Here is a 21,016-nt window from a genome sequence, read left to right as displayed (position 1 = left end):
TTTCCACAAACTTCTTGGCAGCCTTCTCAACACTTGCAAATTCCCATACATTTTCACAATATGCAGCGCAAAATGCTGCTTAATCTCATGAACCAACCAGAAGAAGCATTGAATTCGTAGTCATAACCCGGTTCTGCTTTCTCCTTCAACATGTTGAAGAGACTTAGTGCCTTAGTGGTTATGATCCTAGTGCTAAGGAGTATGCGCTTTTGGTTCAGGTCCTCTATCCATGATGGAAGAATCTTGTCATTGCTTCGTCACTATCGTCGATTTAATGGAAGCAGATCCTTTCAAAGCCTCTACGATTTTATCCTTATTTTTCAAAATGGTCATCACTGTAGAATGAGACGAAGTCATGTGCGATCACATTGACGGGCTTACCAGCTTCATGTTGCTTTATAGTAACTTCGCTTCAAGATCAATTGCTCGCCTCTTTTTTTTCTGATTCTTCACTAGGTTTTTTGATTGTGCATGTAGGGGCCATGTTGCACAAAACATCGCAAAATATTTATTGATAAATACACAAATAACCCACTTCTCAAACACAAAATCAACAGAGGAACTGTTTAAGACGTGCTGACTGCCGATGGAGGTTGCCATCGAAAGCGCTGCTGTCATTGTGCGTGCTTTACCTTGCGCTCGCTTGTGTGTTGTTCGAAAGTATAGCCGAAAATGTTATTTATTCCCTTATAGGATCATGGACGTATCGCGAACGAACGTAAGTTGAGGGATGACTGCATTTTTTAATTTTTTCTATCACTGGTTCTTGATTTAATTCTTTCATAATATCTTCTTCATTTCTTTTGTGATCAAATAATGTATACTTTGCAGTTTTTCTCATAAACTTCATTTCTGCTGTTATTAATCTTTGTTTGTCTTTTTCTTTTATTGTCCAGATTCCACTTCCATACAATAAGACTGGTAGGGCTAATGTATTGTATACTTTTAGTCTGGTTTGTTTTTGAACTAGGTTTGGTTTAAATATAGAGTTAATTACACCTGCTATTTTTAAATATTTTGCAATTTTTAAGTTTATATCTTTTTCATTTTCATATGTGATCATACATCCTAGGTAGTTAAATGAATTCACCTGTTCTAAGATCTTGTTATCTATTACTATCTTAGTTCTTGCTGGATCTTGTCCTTTAAAGGTCATAGTTTTTGATTTTTCTGTTGATATTATCATACCATAATCTTTGGCTATCTCATTTAGATCAAAAATAGCTTTCTGTAAGTTATCTTCAGAATTTGTAATTATTATTTGGTTGGTGGCAAAAAGGAGAGTGTTTAGGTTCACAGTAGGAGAAAGTTTAATACCTTGATGGAAATTTTTATTCCATTTTATTATTATTTCATTTAGGTAAATATTAAAGAGTTGCTGACAGGGGACATCCCTGTCGGACCCCGTGTTTATCTCTCTTATATATGATAGCTCATGATTTAATCTTATTTGTATTTGATTATTTTCATATATACTTATGATAGCTTTTTTGATATAATTTGGTATTTGTCTTTCTTTTAATTGTTAAATAAAATGCTTCTTTTAACTTTGCCAAATGCTTTTTCAAAGTCAATAAATGCAATATGTGTTTCTAAATTGTATTCTCTCCTTTTCTCTATTATTAATTTTAGACAAAAGTCCAGGTCTATACATGATCGTTCTTTTCTAAATCCATTCTGTACAACTAAAATAAAATTTTTGGAATATTTCGTTAGTTTGCTATTTAAAATTTTGCTATATATTTTGTAACAAGAAATTAGTATGGTTATACCCCTATAGTTTTTAGGGTCATCTCTACTACCTTTTTTAAAGATAGGAATCACAATTGCTTTTTTCCATTCTATTGGGGATTACCAGTTGAATAAATTTTATTTAAAAATAATAGGATTCTTTCTTTGAATCTTGTTCCTGCGTATTCATATAGTTCTTAACCTAGCTTATCTTCTCCGGGTGATTTTCCGCTTCTTGTTTCTTTCAGACTGATTTCTAATTCTTCTTTAGTTATTTCCTTTTCATTTTTATTAAATGTTTGCCAGTTGTCGTTTTTAAAATATTTATCTGTCCACAATTCTGTATAGAAATTCTTATAATCTCAATTCAGTGTTTATGTTTTCTTTAGTATCTGCATTTAAGTGTTTCAAAATCTCATATACATTGGATCTTATTTTATATAAATCATGTTCTAAATTAGAAACAAATTTGTTCCATGATTCTCTATGTCTTTTTCTGACTTCTCCTTTAGTTATGACTCTTATTCTTTTATATTCTATTTCATCTTCTAATCTTTTACTGCTTAACCATTTATGATAAGCTTCTTTTTTCATTTTGATTATTTCTTTGATTGTATCATCCCATATCGTCAGTTTTTTCCTTTTACTGAATTTTTTGGTCTTTCCTAAGCTTTCATTTGCTGCAGCATTTAGTATAATTTTTATATTAAGTCATTCTGTTTCTATTTCTTCATTTTGTTTTATTTTATATAGATATTGGTTAATTCTTTGTTCATATAACCATTGTATATTTGTGTCATTTAATAGTCTAGTTTTATAAACAAATGTTTTAAATTTTCTTTCTGTTCTTGTTACTTGTAACCATTTAGGTGGTAATCTTAATTTTATTTTAATGAGGAAGTGGTCGCTGCTTATTTCATATCCTCTGTGAACTCTAACATCTAACGAAAACTTTGATGTCTTTTCATTTAAGATAAAATAATCTAATATTGATTTCCATCCTCTTGCTGCCCAAGTATATTTATGTATGTCTTTATGTTTATAGAAAGAATTCATTATTTTTAGGTTATTATAAACCACAAAGTCAATTTTTCACCATTCCTGTTTAGAGTATGTTCTCCACATATTCCTATATTATTATTAATTTTCGTGTTTCCAATTCTGGTATTTAAGTCTCCTGCTAAAATTATATAATTATATATTATTATAATTACAGCTATTTTGCCTGCTTCAGTTTAGGAGTACCCCTGTTTAAATGTCATTGGCTATTTACTCATGGATTCTTAGGGCATTATGAGTGTAGATGTACTAAAAAGTATATGTAGCCTAAGGAATAGAAAATTGCACATACCTTTTTCTGGATGTTGTGGCTGCGATGTCGAAAACTGCAGAGTGTGTGTTGGGGGTAGGCAGTTTGGTAGAATAAGTTAGAAAAACCCAGGTTTTTTTCGTAATATATAGAAACATATACTTTTATATAGGGTGGGGAAAAAAGTGAAAGGTTAATTTTTTTTTTTTTTTTTTTTTTTTTTTTTTTTTTTTAAATAGGGAGGGGAAAGGGGAAAGGTGGTTGACGGGGTGTGGACCGTTTCGACTATTCATGGTCGTCATCTGATGACGACCACGAATAGTCGAAATGGTCCACACCCCGTCAACCACCTTTACGAATAGTCGAAACGGTCCACACCCCGTCAACCACCTTTCCACTTCCCACTCCCTATTTAAAAAAATTAACCCTTTCACTTTTTTCCCCACCCTATATAAAAGTATATGTTTCTATATATTACGAAAAAAACCCGGGTTTTTCTAACTTATTCTACCAAACTGCCTACCCCCCCCCACACACACACTGCAGTTTTCGACATCGCAGACTGAGGAAAAGCCACAACACCCAGAAAAAGGTATGTGCAATTTTCTATTCCTTAGGCTACATATACTTTTTAATACATCTACACTCATAATGCCCTAAGAATCCATGAGTAAATAGCCAATGACATTTAAACAGGGGTACTCCTAAATTGAAGCAGGCAAAATAGCTGTAATTATAATAGTTTATAAAGAGGAGTAACATGGGAGTTTTCCCAGAAATAATATACATTATATAATCATTTTTATTTATTTTATTATATACAGGGTGTTCGGGATAAATTTGACAGTTTCGTAAGGAAAAAGAAAATCTTCTTTGTATCTATTAAATTTAATGAATTGACAAAAAAACATTACAGGCAGAGTTAATTACAATACTATCAACAAGATTTACTCAAAATAACCACCATTAGCATCGATCACAGCTTCAATTCTGCTTCGGAACCTCGAACAAGCTGATGCTACAGTCTCCCTGGGAAGGGCCGCAAAAACTGTTTAAAGTTTATCCATTAACTGGGCTTTTGTATTACTGGAAGTGCGATTGGTGTCTTTTTCAACTGCGCCCCATACAAAATAATCCATGGGGTTAAGGTCTGGGGAGTTTGGAGGCCAAACATTTGGACTGGTGAAGTCGTAGAAATTTTCAGACAACCATTTTTGACTTTTCCCAGAGGTGTGGCAAGGGGCCGAATCCTGCTGCCATACATACGGCCTACCATTGGCTACCCTTGTTATCCAGGGCTTGACTACAGTTAGCAACTCCACGAACAAAGCCCGAATTCCAATGCCAGGGTTCTTCAACACCTGTTCCTGCAGATTTGCGAGGAATTCTGCTGTACGAACGCAATCAGATCGTCTGCTAGGGATCTTTCTTCTTGCTACATCCTCGTAGTCACCATTGCAAGTCTCTAGTTCATGCCTGATTGTTTTTACTGTATTCAGGGAGCATTGGGCAGCAGTCGTAATATCCTTATTTTGATGGCAGGCACGAATCATCATGATACAAGTTATTCTCTTCCATGATTCAGGTGGGTTCCAGCTATCCATCCTTTCTGACATCTTGTATATGAATGAAGAAGGGTCCAAACTTTTAAATGAAGAGAAGTGTGTGTTAATACATGTAACTTACGGAAAAATATAATTAATTATAAATATGTCAAATTTATCCCGAACACCCTGTATATTTTGTAGCTGATTATAAAATTCAATATTATCCTGTTCTCTTCCTTCTTTTGGGGCATATAAACCAATTATTGTTAAATAACCTCTATTTATTTTTATTCTAGCTTCTATTATTCTTTCATTCGATAATTTATAATGTTTTAACTGTTTTGAAAGGGAGTTATGAATCCAAATCATGACTCCTGCTTGTGCTCTTTGGTCTCTATCAATTCCACTGTATATCACATTAAAATTTTCGGTTCTCATGGTTCCTTTTAATTTCATTTTTGTTTCAGTGATTACTGCTATTTTAAAATTTCTTTCATTTAATATTTGGTCTAATTCTATTTCTTTATATGCTATTCCTCTTACATTCCAGTTTGCTATATGTATTATATTTTGTAGTTTCCATTTTCGTTTTACCTTTTCCATTCCAGGGTCGTTTTCCATAAATTCATTCCAATTACCGTTTTCTATCATATGAACAAATTTAATTATGCAATTCTTCATTGGGTTATTGTGTTGTTATGAATGTGTGTTATGTAATTTACCTTCAGTTATCTAGCTGTCAAATTGTCCTACATTGTGTGAGGTAATTGAGCGATTACTGTAAATGTTCTCTCATTCTATATTTTATTCATTTCAGTATTAGGCAACCACATGCCTGGGAAAGGAGTGTCCTGGGTTCGATTTGTCGCCGACGTGAGGAGCTTAAGGATCTTTCTCAGACATAGCCAAGTTAGCTAGTCTTGGGCGTGGACTGCAGGGTTTTCCCCCCAGTTTATCTGGGGTTTTCCTCCTGCAAGCAGGCAAATTGGCCCCGTGAACACACACACATCTACAGACATAGGACACACCAGGAAGTATAGGACTAGCCACCTTATCCTTGGCCCTATAAGGATAGCCCCGTAACAGGCCACTAGGCCTAATACGTGAGGGGAAGAAGAAGGAAGTATTATGCACTATTTTCCTAATGTTTATCATTTCTTTTAGTGCTCAACAAAAGTAACAAATTTACCTAAGTCAGTATTTATGTGTGATAGTAAACCATATAATTAGAGGAAAAGTCTAATATGTGCAAAGAAAAAATATTTCTTCTCCCTTCTACTTCTCAATGTGAACAGGATGTAATTAATATAGAGTTTGCTGTAAGGTTCAGAAGTCTGAACATTATAAGATAATTTAAAATAATATTCAGCCTAAAGGTCAGCTCTTACACCTACTATTAGTCTGAACATAATTTAAGAATAAAAGGATTTTCAGTGTTCAACCAAAACTGCATATGAAAACAAAATTTTAAACAAAAAAAAAAACATTTACAGTAATTGCTCAATTACCTCACCCACAATGCAGGACAATTTAACAGCTAGATAACTGAAGGTAAATTACATAACACATTCATAACAACACAATAACCCAATGAAGAATTGCATAATTAAATTTGTTCATTTGAAGTTCAGATAATTGAAAGGGCATGGTAATAATAGCAATAATAACTTTGTAAGTATAATGAAATATAACTTCAGTACACTTGTATTTGCAAAACTTAACTATTAAGATGAATTTTTTGAAATAAATGCATCTTTCTACCTGCTTTTTTTGGCTGCTTAGGAGCTGTATACTGAAGACTGGAATTATCTTTATCTTCAATATTCTGAGCAAAGTTAAAAAGATTGGCTAGTTTTGATCTAGAAAATATTTAAAGAAATAAACTTAATAAATTTTCGTATAGAGAAATAATGTTTTATCACCATATTTTTCTAAAACTGGCTATTTTTAAGATATCTCTAAACAGCATTAAGATTAGAATTCTAGAAAATACAAGGCAAACTGGAACAATACAAGCTGAAGGATTATTTATAATAATAAATTAATGATATACCAAGAGAAGTTCTGGCACTTTAGTTTTTCTCATTTAAAAGACATTTCAATATATAATACACATTAATAACAACACTGCATTCACAAAAAAAAATTATACAGGGTGTTTCAAAAGGGAGCATACAACTTTGAATGACAACAGAAGCTAATAAATAATGATAGATAAACAATTTTTATTACCATGTAAATGTAATATTTACACGGTAATAAATTTTTTTAATGCAGACAGTTTAAGTTCGATACGACTGCTTCCAGTAATTCTGCAGATGTCCCATCTGTAATCAATTTCTTGCCACACATGGCAAAGCATATCTGGCATAACTTCAACAATGGCGGCAGTAATTCTGGAACAGAGCTCATCCAAATTGACCGGTAGTGGTGGTACAAACACTCGATCTTTTGCAAACCCCACAACAAAAAAATCTAACAGTGTAAGGTCAGGAGAATGTCGTAGCCATGCTACAGGCATCCCTCTACCAATTCATCTGTCTGGAAAATGGGTGTTGAGGTACGACCTTATGTCTGTCAGGTAATGAGGAGATGCTCTGTCTTGCTGGAAATGAGTCCATCATGGTCATCGTCATCTAATTGTGGTATTAGGTACCCTTGTAGCATGTCCAGGTACACGCCATCAGTAACATTAGACTCCAAAAAAAAAAAAAAAAAGGTCCATGCGCTTTCTTCTTGCTTATGGCACAAAAATTAGCCTTTGGAATGTTGCGAACATGTTCTACGATGGCATGTGGATTTTCGCTTTCCCAATTTCAGCAGTTGTAAGTTTTTACTTGCCCACTTACGTGAAAAGTGCATTCATTATTGATAATGATCATGTCCAAAAAGTCCTCATTTTGTTCTATTCTACTGATAATTGCTGTACAGAAATTCTGGCTTATCTTCTTATCGTCTTTCTTTAAATGTTGTATGAGGGTAAATTTGTAGGCCCTTAAATGTAGATGATGTTGTAAAACACACCACACAGTCACATGTAGAATTCCATTTTGATGAGATGCCCATCTGGTTGACTTTCCAGGGCTTCTCTGGAAACATTTCCAAACTTCTTCCACAACAGCATTGGCAGCACACGCCCTTCCCGTTCACCTTAGATGATGCACAGAACAGCCCATTTCCACAAAATTCTTGTACGACGTGTAGATCATGCACCTACTAGGAGGTTCTTGGCCATACTGTGTGCAGAAATTCCTCTGAACTCGTGTTGCAGACTTTGTTTTCTCAAACCAAAACATGCAACATGCTCTGCACCATCAAAAGTTGCCATTTTCAAATGGTGTGAGGTATCATGCCATCTAGTGTTGTCATTTGGTAATAGTTACATGACCAAAAAATTTGTTTTCACTACATTTTCTGTTCTTCTGCAAAAATCTACGGAAGAAAATATTTGTATGATAATGGGTACACTAACTCAAATATCCGAGAGCATTTGACATGAAAAATGCAGTCCAGCATGCTGAACAGCCATTTTAGTAATCCACATAACTACTTTATAAGAATTTAAGATAACTACTAGTGTCCACACTTACTTAAACTTTCTCTGTACTATCCCCACCACAGACTGATTAGCCTCATCTATGTTATCTTAGAGAGCTATTCTGCAGTCAACACTTTTCTGCTTAGGAATTTTTATTGGATTATCCTAGACTTCAACACATATGCAGTTGCTAGTCTTAGCTGCTAAACTCTATTATGCGGAGAAAGAGCTGTACCTTGTCAATGCTGGCCCTTCTGTTTGCTGAATGTTTTCTACCATCTCAATCTTTTTTTCCCTGAGATGCAGAAAAGCCAGGTTAAATCAAGGGTGATGTTAGTGTGTAGCACAGAAGCAGCAGTGATGCACATGAGAGGTTCTAGGTTCTGCATTAGTAATCGACTCACATTTTATAATAGAGTGATAGAATTAGATAAGGAAAATAGCTATACTGTGATACTGATGGACATATGTCCAGTATATAACAGAATGCATGGAAAACCATTATAAATTGGAGCAAGTGGGAATGGATATGAAGCTAGTAGTATGGATGTGAGAAAGAGGCACGGGAAGACAGACACTAGAGTAGTATGTGATGGAATGGAGTCTAGAAGAATAAGGAAGACTCTTTAATTTGTATATTAATAATATATTGAATGATTTAAGGGAGGGGAAAATTCAGTTATTTGCTGATAATGCAAAACTGGGATAGGGCAATCGTTGATACATTGCCCTCTCCTAGATACTGATGTAGATATCCTTTAGGATGATTTGGCATTGTGGACAAAGGATAATGGTTATTAATTTAATGTTGAAAACTGTAAGGTTATGTGCTTCAGGAAGAAAAGATTATATACTGTGTATCACACTGATGATACTGGACTGCAGGAAATTGATGAGGGTAGAGATCTTGGGGTAATGGTGAACAGAGTAGAAGTTCAGAGGACATACTGCAAAAATTGGAAAAATAGCTCAAAAGAATACTTGGATATTTATAAACTAACTAGACAGGGAAGTTATCATAGCCTTATAAAAAGGGAATGATTGGGCTACCTCTTCTACTGTATACACAGATTTTGTCGCCAGGGTTTGTTTGGGATTGGGATGTGGAGAGGGTTCAGAGATAAATGACTAAACTGGTGACAGTTTCATGAGTTGCAAAGTTTAGTTGACAGGCTTAAAAGAGGGGATATGATAGAAGCTTATAAATTACTAAAGGGATTCTACACAAATGACACAAAAGAAATTTTCAATGCGTGACAAATAGAGAACTAATGGTTATCCCTGGAAGTTATGTAAAAGTGTAGTTAATATGGGTGTAGCCTGGTTTTTGGCTTATAGAGTGGTGAATTAGTGGAATACATGAAATTGCCAGATGTAGCTATGCTCATTCTGAAGAAAAAATGCACAAATCTTTTGGCGAATGGCACAGTGAACAAAGTCATCAAATTTTGGCATCGAGTACTTTGAACTGGATTGGCCAAGTTCAAGCTCACATTGTGGCTGCTTTTTGGGTGTTGTCTTCAGCATGTGTGACCTCTTTTTATCGGCTTTCACATTGAAGATGGTTCTCTCCAAAACACCAGTCAGCTCGCTTATGCTGCGCTCTCTTCCTTGGTCTTGCCAAGGTGTTAAGCTCGCGGCTCTGCATCAACATTCATCAAAATTTGCTTTGACTGACTCAGCAATATTTTCCCATGAGAATTTCGAATGAAAAAATCTAAAGTTGAAATCAAAATACCTATCTTGTCTGATAATTTTGTTCCGATTTTGAAATCGTGGCGTGACTGTGGAGCAATGTGATTAGTCAAATCAGCCAGTTTATTTAGTTATTTATTTTTGTGGGTTTTTTTAAAGTAGTACTAATTTTTTAAATATTCTGTTTAATTTTAAAAAGACTAAACACGCTCATAATTTTATGTCCAAATGATATTTTAATTGCATCCTAAGAAAGAACTATTTTCTTTGGCAGAATTGGCTATTTTCGACAAGGAAGTGATTTCCTGCAATCTTAAAATGGAATAGAGTAGTCACTTGGTTTCTTGGAGGGGGGGGGGGGGGAGTGGTGGAGAAACGGCAAAAAATCAACATAGTGGTGGGTGAGGGGATTTTATAGAATTGATACAGAAGAAAATTTTAAATACATTACTGAAAATTATTGCCAGAGCAGGTCATATATGCCTTGTTGGTGGATACAAGGAGTATGACTATGGAGATGACTGAGAAAATAATAAAATATCAGAGAGAGAGAAGCATAAACAATGAAAAGAATCATCACAAAGATATATATATACTAGGGGGATCTGCCCCGATGCCTATGGCACCCAACCCCCTGTGTTCTGGACTGGTAAGCCGGTTCTCCTTGAATTCTGATGACTCGAATTTTGAAGACTTGACACTCAGAGTAGCCCCTGAGTGTTGAGTCTTCAAAAGGGGACTCTGCCCCCCCTGGCACCTATGGCACCCAACCCCCGTGTTCCGGACTGGTAAGCTGGTTCTCCTTGAATTCCAATGACTCGAATTTTGAAGACTCGACACTCAGGGTAGCCCCTGAGTTTCAAAACGTTTCAAATAACTTGACAAAAACATTCACCATTTAGTCTTGAGCAGGATAAAATTGAATTTCATATTGAAAAGAAGAACATGTAAGAAAGTTTTAAAGAAAATAAAAGTTGAGCAACTCTTAGATATGAACTGTAGACTAAAATACACTAACATTAATCAAGAAATAATGAAAGATTTGGAAAACAGGAACCAAACCTTGGAGATTCAGTGGCAAGTCCCTGAAGAAAACATTGATTGATTCAGCCAGATAGGTATGTGGTGAGGTTGTCTGCAAGGATAGAAAAACAGAACTCCATGGTGCACACATGAAGTTAAAGAGGCAGTGAAGCAAAGAAGAAAGCATATCAAAAGTTGCTGGCAAATAAGTCAGCTTGTGTTCTTAGAGAATACAGAGACAAATGTAAGAAAGTTTAATGCTGTTTAAATCTAGCTAAACAAAAGTCATGGGAACACTTTGGTAAGAACATAGAAAATAATATCAGAAAGGCAACAAAATATTCTGGAGGATGTTAAAAAAAACTCAAAAATGGAAGAAAGAGTGGTGTAAAAGGAATTAGAAATGAGAAAGGTGGCATGAAAACTGGAAAAAAAGATATCCTTGATGTATGGAGTAATTACTTCAAAAAATTGCTGAACGAAACACATAACCAAGTGAAAAAACTTCCAACAACTTTCTCTAATCCAAAGTATTTTAATAATAACATGTGACACCTTTTCGCTTCTCGTATATGAAAATATGACTTCTGCATTACTTCAACCTTAGTATCACCTCTTGGTCTGCTTCCTGATGAAACCTCAATAAATGTCAAAGCCAGTCTGGGTAGTGACCCTTCCCATAATGCATACAATTATACATGTCTGCAAGGAGATGTGCTTTGCATTATGGGATACTATGGCAAGCGATGTGACAGTTCAGGTGCAAACTTGTTTGCTTACACTTGGATAAATGATTAAGCCAAGTATATATTCTTGTGGTATCTTTAACTTTATAGTATAACCAAGTGGAAAAACTTCCAACAAGATTTATGCAAGTATACTTCAGAAATGATTGAGAGGGATTGTGGAAAGGAAGCTTGGTGAAGAACAAGCTGGATTCAGTCCAAATAGAAGCTGTCAGGTTCAGATTTTCACTTTACGACAAATAGTTGAGAAATTGAACAAAGATCTGTATTTAAGTTTTGTAGACTTGGGAGAGGCACATGACAAGGTGTCAAGAGAAAAGCTATTCAAAAGCTACAGTTATATGGTCTGAATAGGGGATTATATCAAGCAATACCTTTAGTCTTTATTTGAGCTGTAAGTCAGCAGTTAGAATTGAAGTACAGGAAGATGGTTTGATGTTAAATCTAGTGTCAGACATGGATGTACGTTTTCCCCCCCTGTTATTATCTATATGGATCACATTATGAAGGAAAGCAGTATTAAACCTGATATCAAAATTGGAGATGTTAATCTGAGTTCTTTCATTTATGCAGATCATGTTATACTTTTAAATAAATCCAGTATAAGTGTGCAAGATTCCCTGACTAAATTGAATAACTGTTGTAATAAATTTGTTATGAAAATCAGCAATAACAAGACAACAAAAATAGGCAGAAACATTGAAAATATCAACTGCATCGTGAATTGAGAACCTACAGAACAAGTAAAACATTTCAACTACTTAGGCAGAATTTTTAGTGAAGATGATAAATTAAATATGGAAATAGATAACAGAATCAACAAAGCTGGTATAGTAGGAAGTCAACTGAATGTATATGGAATAAGAGAGAAATTAGTCAAAACACTAAATTAGCTGTATAATACAAAACAGTGTTGAAGCCAATTTTAACTTATGGATCTGAGAGCTGGGTTAGAAAAAGAACACGTGACCAAAGACTAGAGACTGCAGATATGAGAGTCCTGAGAAAGATTAGGGGTGTGAACAGATGGCATCAATGGCAATACCATATCAAAAACGAAGATATTAGGAAAGAACTTGATATTGTTAGCATCCAGGAATGTATTAGAAGAGCTAATCTCAGGTGGTATGATCACTTAAACAGAATGGGAGAGGAAAGATTTGCAAGACAAGTGTTCTCTGCCAGGTTGGCAGGAAAAAACCCAGAGGAAGACCCACCAAGACATAGGTGGCTTGATACAGTAAAAAGTGCCTTAGAAGACAGAAATATAAGATCTGATAATGTTGGAGTTTTGACAGATAACAGATTGATTTGGGAGAAAATTGTTGATAGGAAGTTAGTAATAATGTAAGTTTTTCATGTAGCACTATCATAATATCTTGTACATCCTTTGAGGATACATGTCATGAATTTGATGATGATAATAATAATCCCACCAATATAATATACTGTTGGATATTGCATCATGCCAAAATGCATAACTTTACACTTATTAATACTGAATTGACAGCCATTACCATTTGCCCACACTTCCAGCCTATTCAAATCATCCTGTAGATGGCTGTAGCATCTCTGATTTCCTTGGCTATCTTTACATCAACTGAAGATCTTCTGTCAACTCCATTTCTGTATCATTATTATTATATAGATTAAACAACAATGGTCCAAGAACTGATCGCTGGGGCATACCACTGGTCACCTAAAATCTGGCAGTTTCACTTTTTCTATATACCACTTTCTGATATCTGTGCATTACCCATCCACTTCACCAAACTAATATTTTACATTCCAATCTCATATTATAATGTATGCAACAGGCTTTCATATGGTATTCTATCACATACCTTAGTAAAGGCCAATAGTATCATTGCATATCCATTCCCTTTATCCAACTCAGCCATAACATTACTATCAATCTGTCAGTATCCAGAGATACTGACAGATTGATAATTAGACATATCTGTCTTTGTACCACCCTTGTGCAATGAGATTATCATATTCTTTTCATTCTTTTGGGATCTTTCCTGCGCTATGATTCAAATTATAAAAACATGTCAAAGGCCTGGCCAGTTCACCTTAACATTCCTTTAGCATATATGCATGCCATTTGTTTCAATTGGCAAGTTCTTATCCAGTTTATGTAAAACCTCTTTCTCATGTACCTCTATCTCTTTATCCAATCTAGAGTTAGCACTGTACACTATATTACATACACCAATTCAACAGATCTTAGTGAAGTAAGCACTTGTTATTTGAAGTACTCCATCTGCTTCTGATACTAGGATATCATCTGCATTTGGTAAACTTATTCCTCCACAGTCATTCCTTCTTTTAGTTGCAGCATAATGATAAAATTCTTTTGGGTTGCCTTTAGCCTATGCAGCCAATTTCTTTTCATACAACTCAGCTTTCAGTCCAATGCTCATAACTTTTCTGGTCTGAGCTTTACATATTTCATAACTCCTCTCACTCTCATAATATTCCTTCAACATTATCTTCTTATGGATCGCCTGTTTAATGAGAATGCACTCCCATTCTATTTGTTCTTCGAACTCTAGGGACACATTATGATATAGCATCATTTAAGCATCTTTTCAAAGCTTCCTATGCACTGCTGATATCTTCCCAATTGATACCACTGAACCAAAGATGGTATATTATTATTATTCCTGATGCCTCCAAGGATTCCGAAGACTCATCGCAGGAGGACACCTACAACTGTCTCAACCACTACACCGAACCTCTACTACGAATCATCTCCATCAACCAAATCTACCCCCCATTTCCACCACAACTGGTATTCTATATCTGTAAATTGTGTGTGTTCTGAAGGCCTGATTTGTCTGTATGTGGGATGAAAAACCTGAGTTTCCGGGAGAAAAAACCCTGCTACCTCTGTATGAGATCTGCTAACTCACCTTCGATTGAAAATCGTCCAGATAAAGATTCCTCCCATCGTAACGAGAATCGAACTTAGGCCTATTTCAATCAAAGGGCGCAATGTACCATCATTCTTCCAATTGCGCTAGGAGGCGCATATTCTCCTGAGTTTGTCATAATTTCCAGATCTGTAGTTTAGCATATGGTTAGTATACTGATTGGAACATCCATATAGTTGGCCACTTTCTAGGTCAGTATGGTATGATCACTGTCATTAACTGGTGGCAAAATAGTCACATCCTTAACTGAAATACTTACTGATATGACCACTATGATAATATCTGACACTCTTTGTTCCTCAAATTGCTTCTTATGAGTTTTCTCTGATTCCCAATCAGTATTTGGATAATACAAGTCATCCATAATAATTACTTATTTAATACTCATCAGAATAATTTAGTGATGCATTTCTTCATCCCCAGCAAATGAACCGCCAAGTCTATAGCAATATCCTATTATATATTTCAACCTGTTAGTTTTCACTTCATACCAGATCGCCTCAAACTCAATACTACATGGGAGGTTATTACCATTATTGCTTTCATGTGTTTCTATCCTTTTATTCAAGAAGAAATGTAAGTGTATTAAAAGCAGAGCCAAGCCAGAAGAAAGTAGTAGATCCTGTAAAAAACTGATTGATTCAGTGAAAGAGATATATGGTAAAGTTGTCTGCAGGAATAGAAAAATCAAAACTCCATGGTGGACTCAAGAAGTCAAAAAGGCAGTCCTGGAAAAGAAGAATGCATAACAAAAGTTTCTAACAAGAGGGAGAATGCACAGAAAAATATAAGAAAGCAAAGCACTGGGTAAACATGGTTAAACAAAAGTCATGGGAGGACTTTGGTAAGAATATAGAAGATAAATATCAGGAAGCCAAATAAATGTTCTAATAGGCTATTGGAAAAAGCTTAGAAATGGAAGAAGGAGTACTGTAAAAGGAATCAAACATAAAAAAAGTGATAAAAACTAAAGTAAAAGATGTAACAAGCTAATGCTAATGTAACAAGCAGACAAAATAGCGATAAAAAATATTCAAGAGGAATGCAATCAGGAGTACATATCAATAGCTGATGGTGAAAAAGCCTCTCAATAACCTGAAATGTGAATAGCTGGAAGATAATTTCACTTGGCTACAAGGTAATTATACATGACAAGAAATTGTGTTCATGTTTAATCCTTTATCCAAGTGTAAGCAAACAAAGTTTGTGTGTGAAATATCTTCACGACTAGGCTACTTGTATATAACGGCTATTGACTTCACATCAATTATCTAAGTATTCCATAATTCAAAGCACACTTCCTTTAGGAAGTGTGTATTACCATATGTTAGGGGAAGGGTCACTACCCAGACTGGTTTCAACTTATATTGAGGTCTCATCAATGGGAACTTCCCATAATGCATAGCAATAAATGCTTCCTATAAGAAGTGCTTTTTGCATTATGGAATACTAAGGCAAAACTGAAGTGAAATCACAGCCTCTATATACAAGTAACTTGGTTAAAGATATTTCATGGGCAGACTTTATTTCTTACACTTCAATAAAGGATTAAACAAGAATATAATTTGCCACCTCCAGAAATAAATTCCTGGAAGTGCCACAAGTTCTACGAAACCTGATTAAGTGCATAGAATTGATGGTGTGATCTTGCATAAATTTCAGTATACCACTCTATCTTCTCATCAGCATTAATTACAGAAGATTACAACGAAGAGCCACTCTCATCCTCGATGAACACAACAGTCCTTGTTTTCAAAAGTCATTTCATTTCTTGTCTTTACTGACTATATTGTTAAAGTGACGCTGATAAAGCTAGTGTGTTGCTGGCTAGATAACACTAGCTTTACATTGGCTTTAAATAATTTAAGTCAGTAAATTACTTATTTGTATTCCAGTTTCACATAATTTTTGTTTCAAAAATTTTTACATGAATCATAAAAATAGTGAACCAGAAGAAATGAATCAATTATCACTAATTCTTTTCAAAAACGACTATCTTTTGGCTCTTAAACTAGAAACTTCTAACTCAATGCAAAGTGTATAAATCTTATTCATAAATCTTTCACTTTATAAAATTGAAAGCTTTATTATTATTATTATTATTTGACACCTCCAGGGAGTCCAAAGACTCATGCAGGGAGGGCATCTACTCTACAACCCTCTATCTCCAACCACCCACAATCTACAATGAACCACAACTACACAAGCGCCATCTACCCTAGTATTTTCACAGACAGTCACAAACATCCAATCCCACGGCAAGATTCGAACTTGCAGCCTTTTGGTTGGAGAGTGGATACGCTCCAACCAGTCCACTCGGCCAACCAGGTGGTGAGTAAGGGGATTTTATAGAACTAATACAAAAATTTTTAATGCATTACTGGAAATGATTGCCAGAACAGGTCATAAATGCTTTGTTGGTGAACAGTGGTGGCTTGTGGTGTTAAATTGTGGGGGTACTGCAACTTTCGAAATATACATACACACTGCAAGTACAGTGTATATGTGTTTGGATAAAATATCAAAATTATGGTAAAAAAATTTTAAAAAATTAAACATGAAAAAATATTGTTTATTTTCGATAAAATTATACAGTTTGGTGTAATTCAAAATTACTTAAAAATAAAATATATTCTTCTTGTTTTGCTTCATGAAAAAATATTGTTTATTATCAAAATGACTGTAGAAGAATGACATTGTGGGATAAAAATGGGAATAGAGTGACTGATGCAGAGGACATAGTGGAATTGTTCAATGAACATTTTATTGGAGTATTTCATCCTGGAGGAGTCAATTTGAATACTAGAGGGATAGAGCAGATTCGAGGTTTAGAGGTGCAGGAGGAGAGTGTGTTCCACATACTGAGTACTCTGGATGTTAGTAAAGCTGTGGGACTGGTATTTCACCACAAGTTTTGAGAGAATCTGCTAAGGAACTGACAGTGCCCTTGACCTGGCTTTTCAATGAAAGTCTGGCTGCGGGAAAGGTGCTCATGGAATGGAAGGATGGTAAGATAGTGCCATTGCATAAGGGCGGTAGCAGACTGGAAGTGTCTAATTATAGACCAGTTTGTGTGTCATCAGTAGTTAGTAAGATCTTGGAGAAAGTAGTGAGGGATCATATACAGCATTGGGCAGATGAGGGTAATGTTATCAGTGAGAGTCAATATGGATTTGTGAAGGGCGCTCTTGTTTTAGCAATATACTAGCCTTTTATGATAAAGTTACAAGAGCATTAGATGAGGGAAAGGCATATACTGCAATTTTCCTAGACTTAGCAAAGGCATTTGACAGGGTGCCACATGATAAGCTGATATTCAAGTTGCAGCACACGGGTCTGGATGTCAGATTGGTCAACTGGATTCAGGATTGGCTGTCCGATAGGTATCAGAGAGTTGTGTATGGTGGAGCAATATCAAAGAGGCAGAAGGTTACGAGTGGGGTTCCACAGAGCTCAGTACTGGGACCTATATTGTTTAACTTTTATATCAATGACATTGTCCGTGGATTGCAAGGGGATATTCGGTTGTTTGCAGATGATGTGAAGCTGGGAAGGGTTATTAGTAATAATGCAGATGTGGTAGCCCTGCAAGAGGATTTGAATAAGCTAGATAGATGGGCAAATGAATGGGGGGTGTCGGTTTAATGCAGCAAAATGTAAGGTCTTGAGGTTTGGGACACATCGATGGGACGCTGCATAATCTATATGGGAGGAGTTAAATTGGAGGAAGTAGGAGAGACAAGAGATCTGGGTTTGATGATTGATAAAAACCTGAAATTAGGTGACATATTGCAAAGATAGTGGAGGTAATGCAGAGGAATGCTGCAATAATGAGAAGGACACTGACCTGCAGAGATAAAATGGTTATCATTCCGTTGTATAAGACTCTGATCAGACCACACTTAGACTATTGTTCTCAGATCTGGTCTCCAGGATTTGAAGGGGATAAATTAACTGTGAAAAGGGTACAAAGGCAGATAACAAAGATGGTGTCGGGACTGTACAATGTTAGTTATGAGGATCGGCTGAGGGAGTGTAGACTGCAGAGTTTGGCGGATAGAAGAAGGAGAGGTGATATGATTGAGACTTTTAAACTGTTAAGAGGTGGTTACAGGATTGACACTGTGGAGTTCTTTCACTTGGTTGAACAGCAGGAAGGAGTCATGACAAGAAGCCATCCCTGGAAGTTATGAACGGAAACTGTGAGAAAGAGGGTGAGGAGTGTTTCTTTGCATGGAGGGTGGTTGAACCATGGAATGCATTGCCTGATGGAGTGGTGAGAGCGAGAACGGCAATACATTTAAGGAGTGGTATGATAGACTTTTTGTTTCCTAGGAGGGACCTCCCTCGATGAGTCTTGATAGACTTGTGTTTCTTAGAAAGGACCTTCCACAATGAGTCTTTTGACTTCATGGAGGCCTGAATAATAATAATAATATATTGAGAAAAATTGGGGGTGCTGCAGTTCCACAGTGCCTATGCACGAGCTGCCCCTGTTGGTGAATACAAGGAGAATGTGAAACTCTCAAAATTTCACAAACATCAGGGTTGCCACATATTGTATTTTCTAAAATTTTTCTTAGCCAATGAAGTCAAGAAATATTTCAGGAAGTTCTTTTGATATGTGACCTGTTTTGTGAAATGTAAAACTCAAGTTTCAAGGAGGGAAATCCTGCATCTTGGTATGAGATCAGCTAACTCAACTTCAATTGAAGAGAAAAAAAACTTATAAAGGTTCAAGGTTCTTTATGTAAAAAAAACAGTGAGAGGAGATGAAAACAAGAACATGTATGAGAAATTCACATACCTTCCTGTGACTCACCTTGATTACCAAGCACATTGAGTAAGTATACTCAGAGCTAATAAGATAAGGTGATGACATATTGCCATGTTTTAAAGGAATGTTTAGGTAACTAATGGTGAAAGATGACATGCTGATTTAACACATTCATAACAGGCAGTGTCTGCACGTGCAGAAACCACTGACAGGAACTAGCTTTACCATACATATATGCCACTTCCACAATGGGTGGTCACATTTTCACAAAGTTCATACAGTGTTAGTTGCAACTTTTTCAATAGAATTTTATTTCTAAAATGTCATAATGATATCAAAAATCTCAAATCAATTTGAACCAATTTCAAGTTTTTACACACACACACAATCTTGATTTGCTTTACATAAATTGTGTGCTTTCTGTACCCAATGATGCATTAGCACTCTTACATATTTTTTACAACTGAAAATTTGAAAGAAGATGCTAGGACAAATGTGTTTAGTGCTAGAATAATTCTGTTTTGCTGGCATTCAGCATAGTATTTGTGTGGGAGGGGAGCATTTTTCATTATGCAGTTTCATTCCAAGTGTCTCTAATTACACTAATTATTACTAAAGATGGTACGTAGACTGTAAATGTCTCTATACAATTTAATGAGACAGCAGTGCAGAAGCAAGAAAAACTACTTGTTTTTGTATGGAAGGGGAGCATTTGTCATTATGCAGTTTCATTCCAAGTGTCTCTAATTACACTAATTATTACTAAAGATGGTATGTAGACTGTAAATGTCTCTATACAATTTAATGAGACAGCAGTGCAGAAGCAAGAAAAACTACTTGTTTTTGTTGCTTATGCAATAGTGTGTGTGTTGAGGATAGAATATTTTTCATGCTATAGGAACAGATTCATCCCGCTTTTCTAAAAGAATAGATGTAGTAAGTAAAAATACATCTATTCCTGAATAAAAATTAATCCTATGTATTATAAGAAGTGGACTGTGTCTGTTTATCTCATTACATTTATCTCAAACACATTAATTTTCATCATTGCAGATTTGGTTACAATTGAACTGTCACAATATGTGATGCATCCACTGATACATATGCATGAAATTGCTGTGGGGCACGGTTTTCTCTAGCCTCACCAGATGGTTAGAGTGGCAGCGAGAGAGCTAGGATCTCTCTGATGTGAACATATTAAGAACCTTGCAAATAGAGGTCTGAAAAAAAATGTTGAAAGATAAAATTGTTATCATATTGCATAAAAGTTTGGTAAAAATAGGTTTCAAATTACACAGTCACTGTATGTATATGGAGTGGTAAAAAGTGGTTAAAGAGTTAGTGTAGTTGTTGAGTAATATACATATCTTTTGTAAAGACCTATGATTGATTGCCAGATGAAAAACTGGAATTTAAATTAAGATGGATGGGATTATATAACAGAGTTAGACAGGACACTGACTGTAATATACTGCTGGACTGATTACAATAATGAATAAAGCAAATAAGATTTATGGCACCAGCTAACTCACCTTCAAATCCCAGACAAGGCGTGAACCAAAATCTTTCCACCCAAATACATCTCACAGGTTGAAAGTTATGTATTGGATAGCAACATCCTGAAAGAGGAACATCACTAGTGGCATACATCAGTTTATTGCTTAACTTATATGTTAATCATACTGAGCCAGAGAGATCTAAATACATGCAT

General features: G+C 35.4%; 1 protein-coding gene across 9 annotated transcripts in view; it reads right to left on the bottom strand.

Moving 5' to 3' along the window:
- LOC150092408 (FK506-binding protein 15-like) overlaps positions 1-21,016 on the bottom strand; it is a 398,069-nt gene that overhangs the window by 336,440 nt on the left and 40,613 nt on the right. For all 9 annotated transcript variants that reach the window (XM_090415127.1, XM_090415130.1, XM_090415126.1 and 6 more), the window contains one exon: positions 6,349-6,446. In XM_090415127.1, the coding sequence (XP_090271253.1) occupies positions 6,349-6,446 (98 nt within the window). The remainder of the gene's footprint in view (positions 1-6,348; positions 6,447-21,016) is intronic.

The sequence above is a fragment of the Typopeltis vanoorti genome, chromosome 26, assembly GCF_054136105.1.
Source record: "Typopeltis vanoorti isolate ZY-2024b chromosome 26, IOZ_Tvanoo_1.0, whole genome shotgun sequence".
Classification (NCBI taxonomy): domain Eukaryota; kingdom Metazoa; phylum Arthropoda; class Arachnida; order Uropygi; family Thelyphonidae; genus Typopeltis; species Typopeltis vanoorti.
Note: the sequence above shows the minus strand (reverse complement) of the source record. Positions and strands in the feature narration are given on the sequence as shown.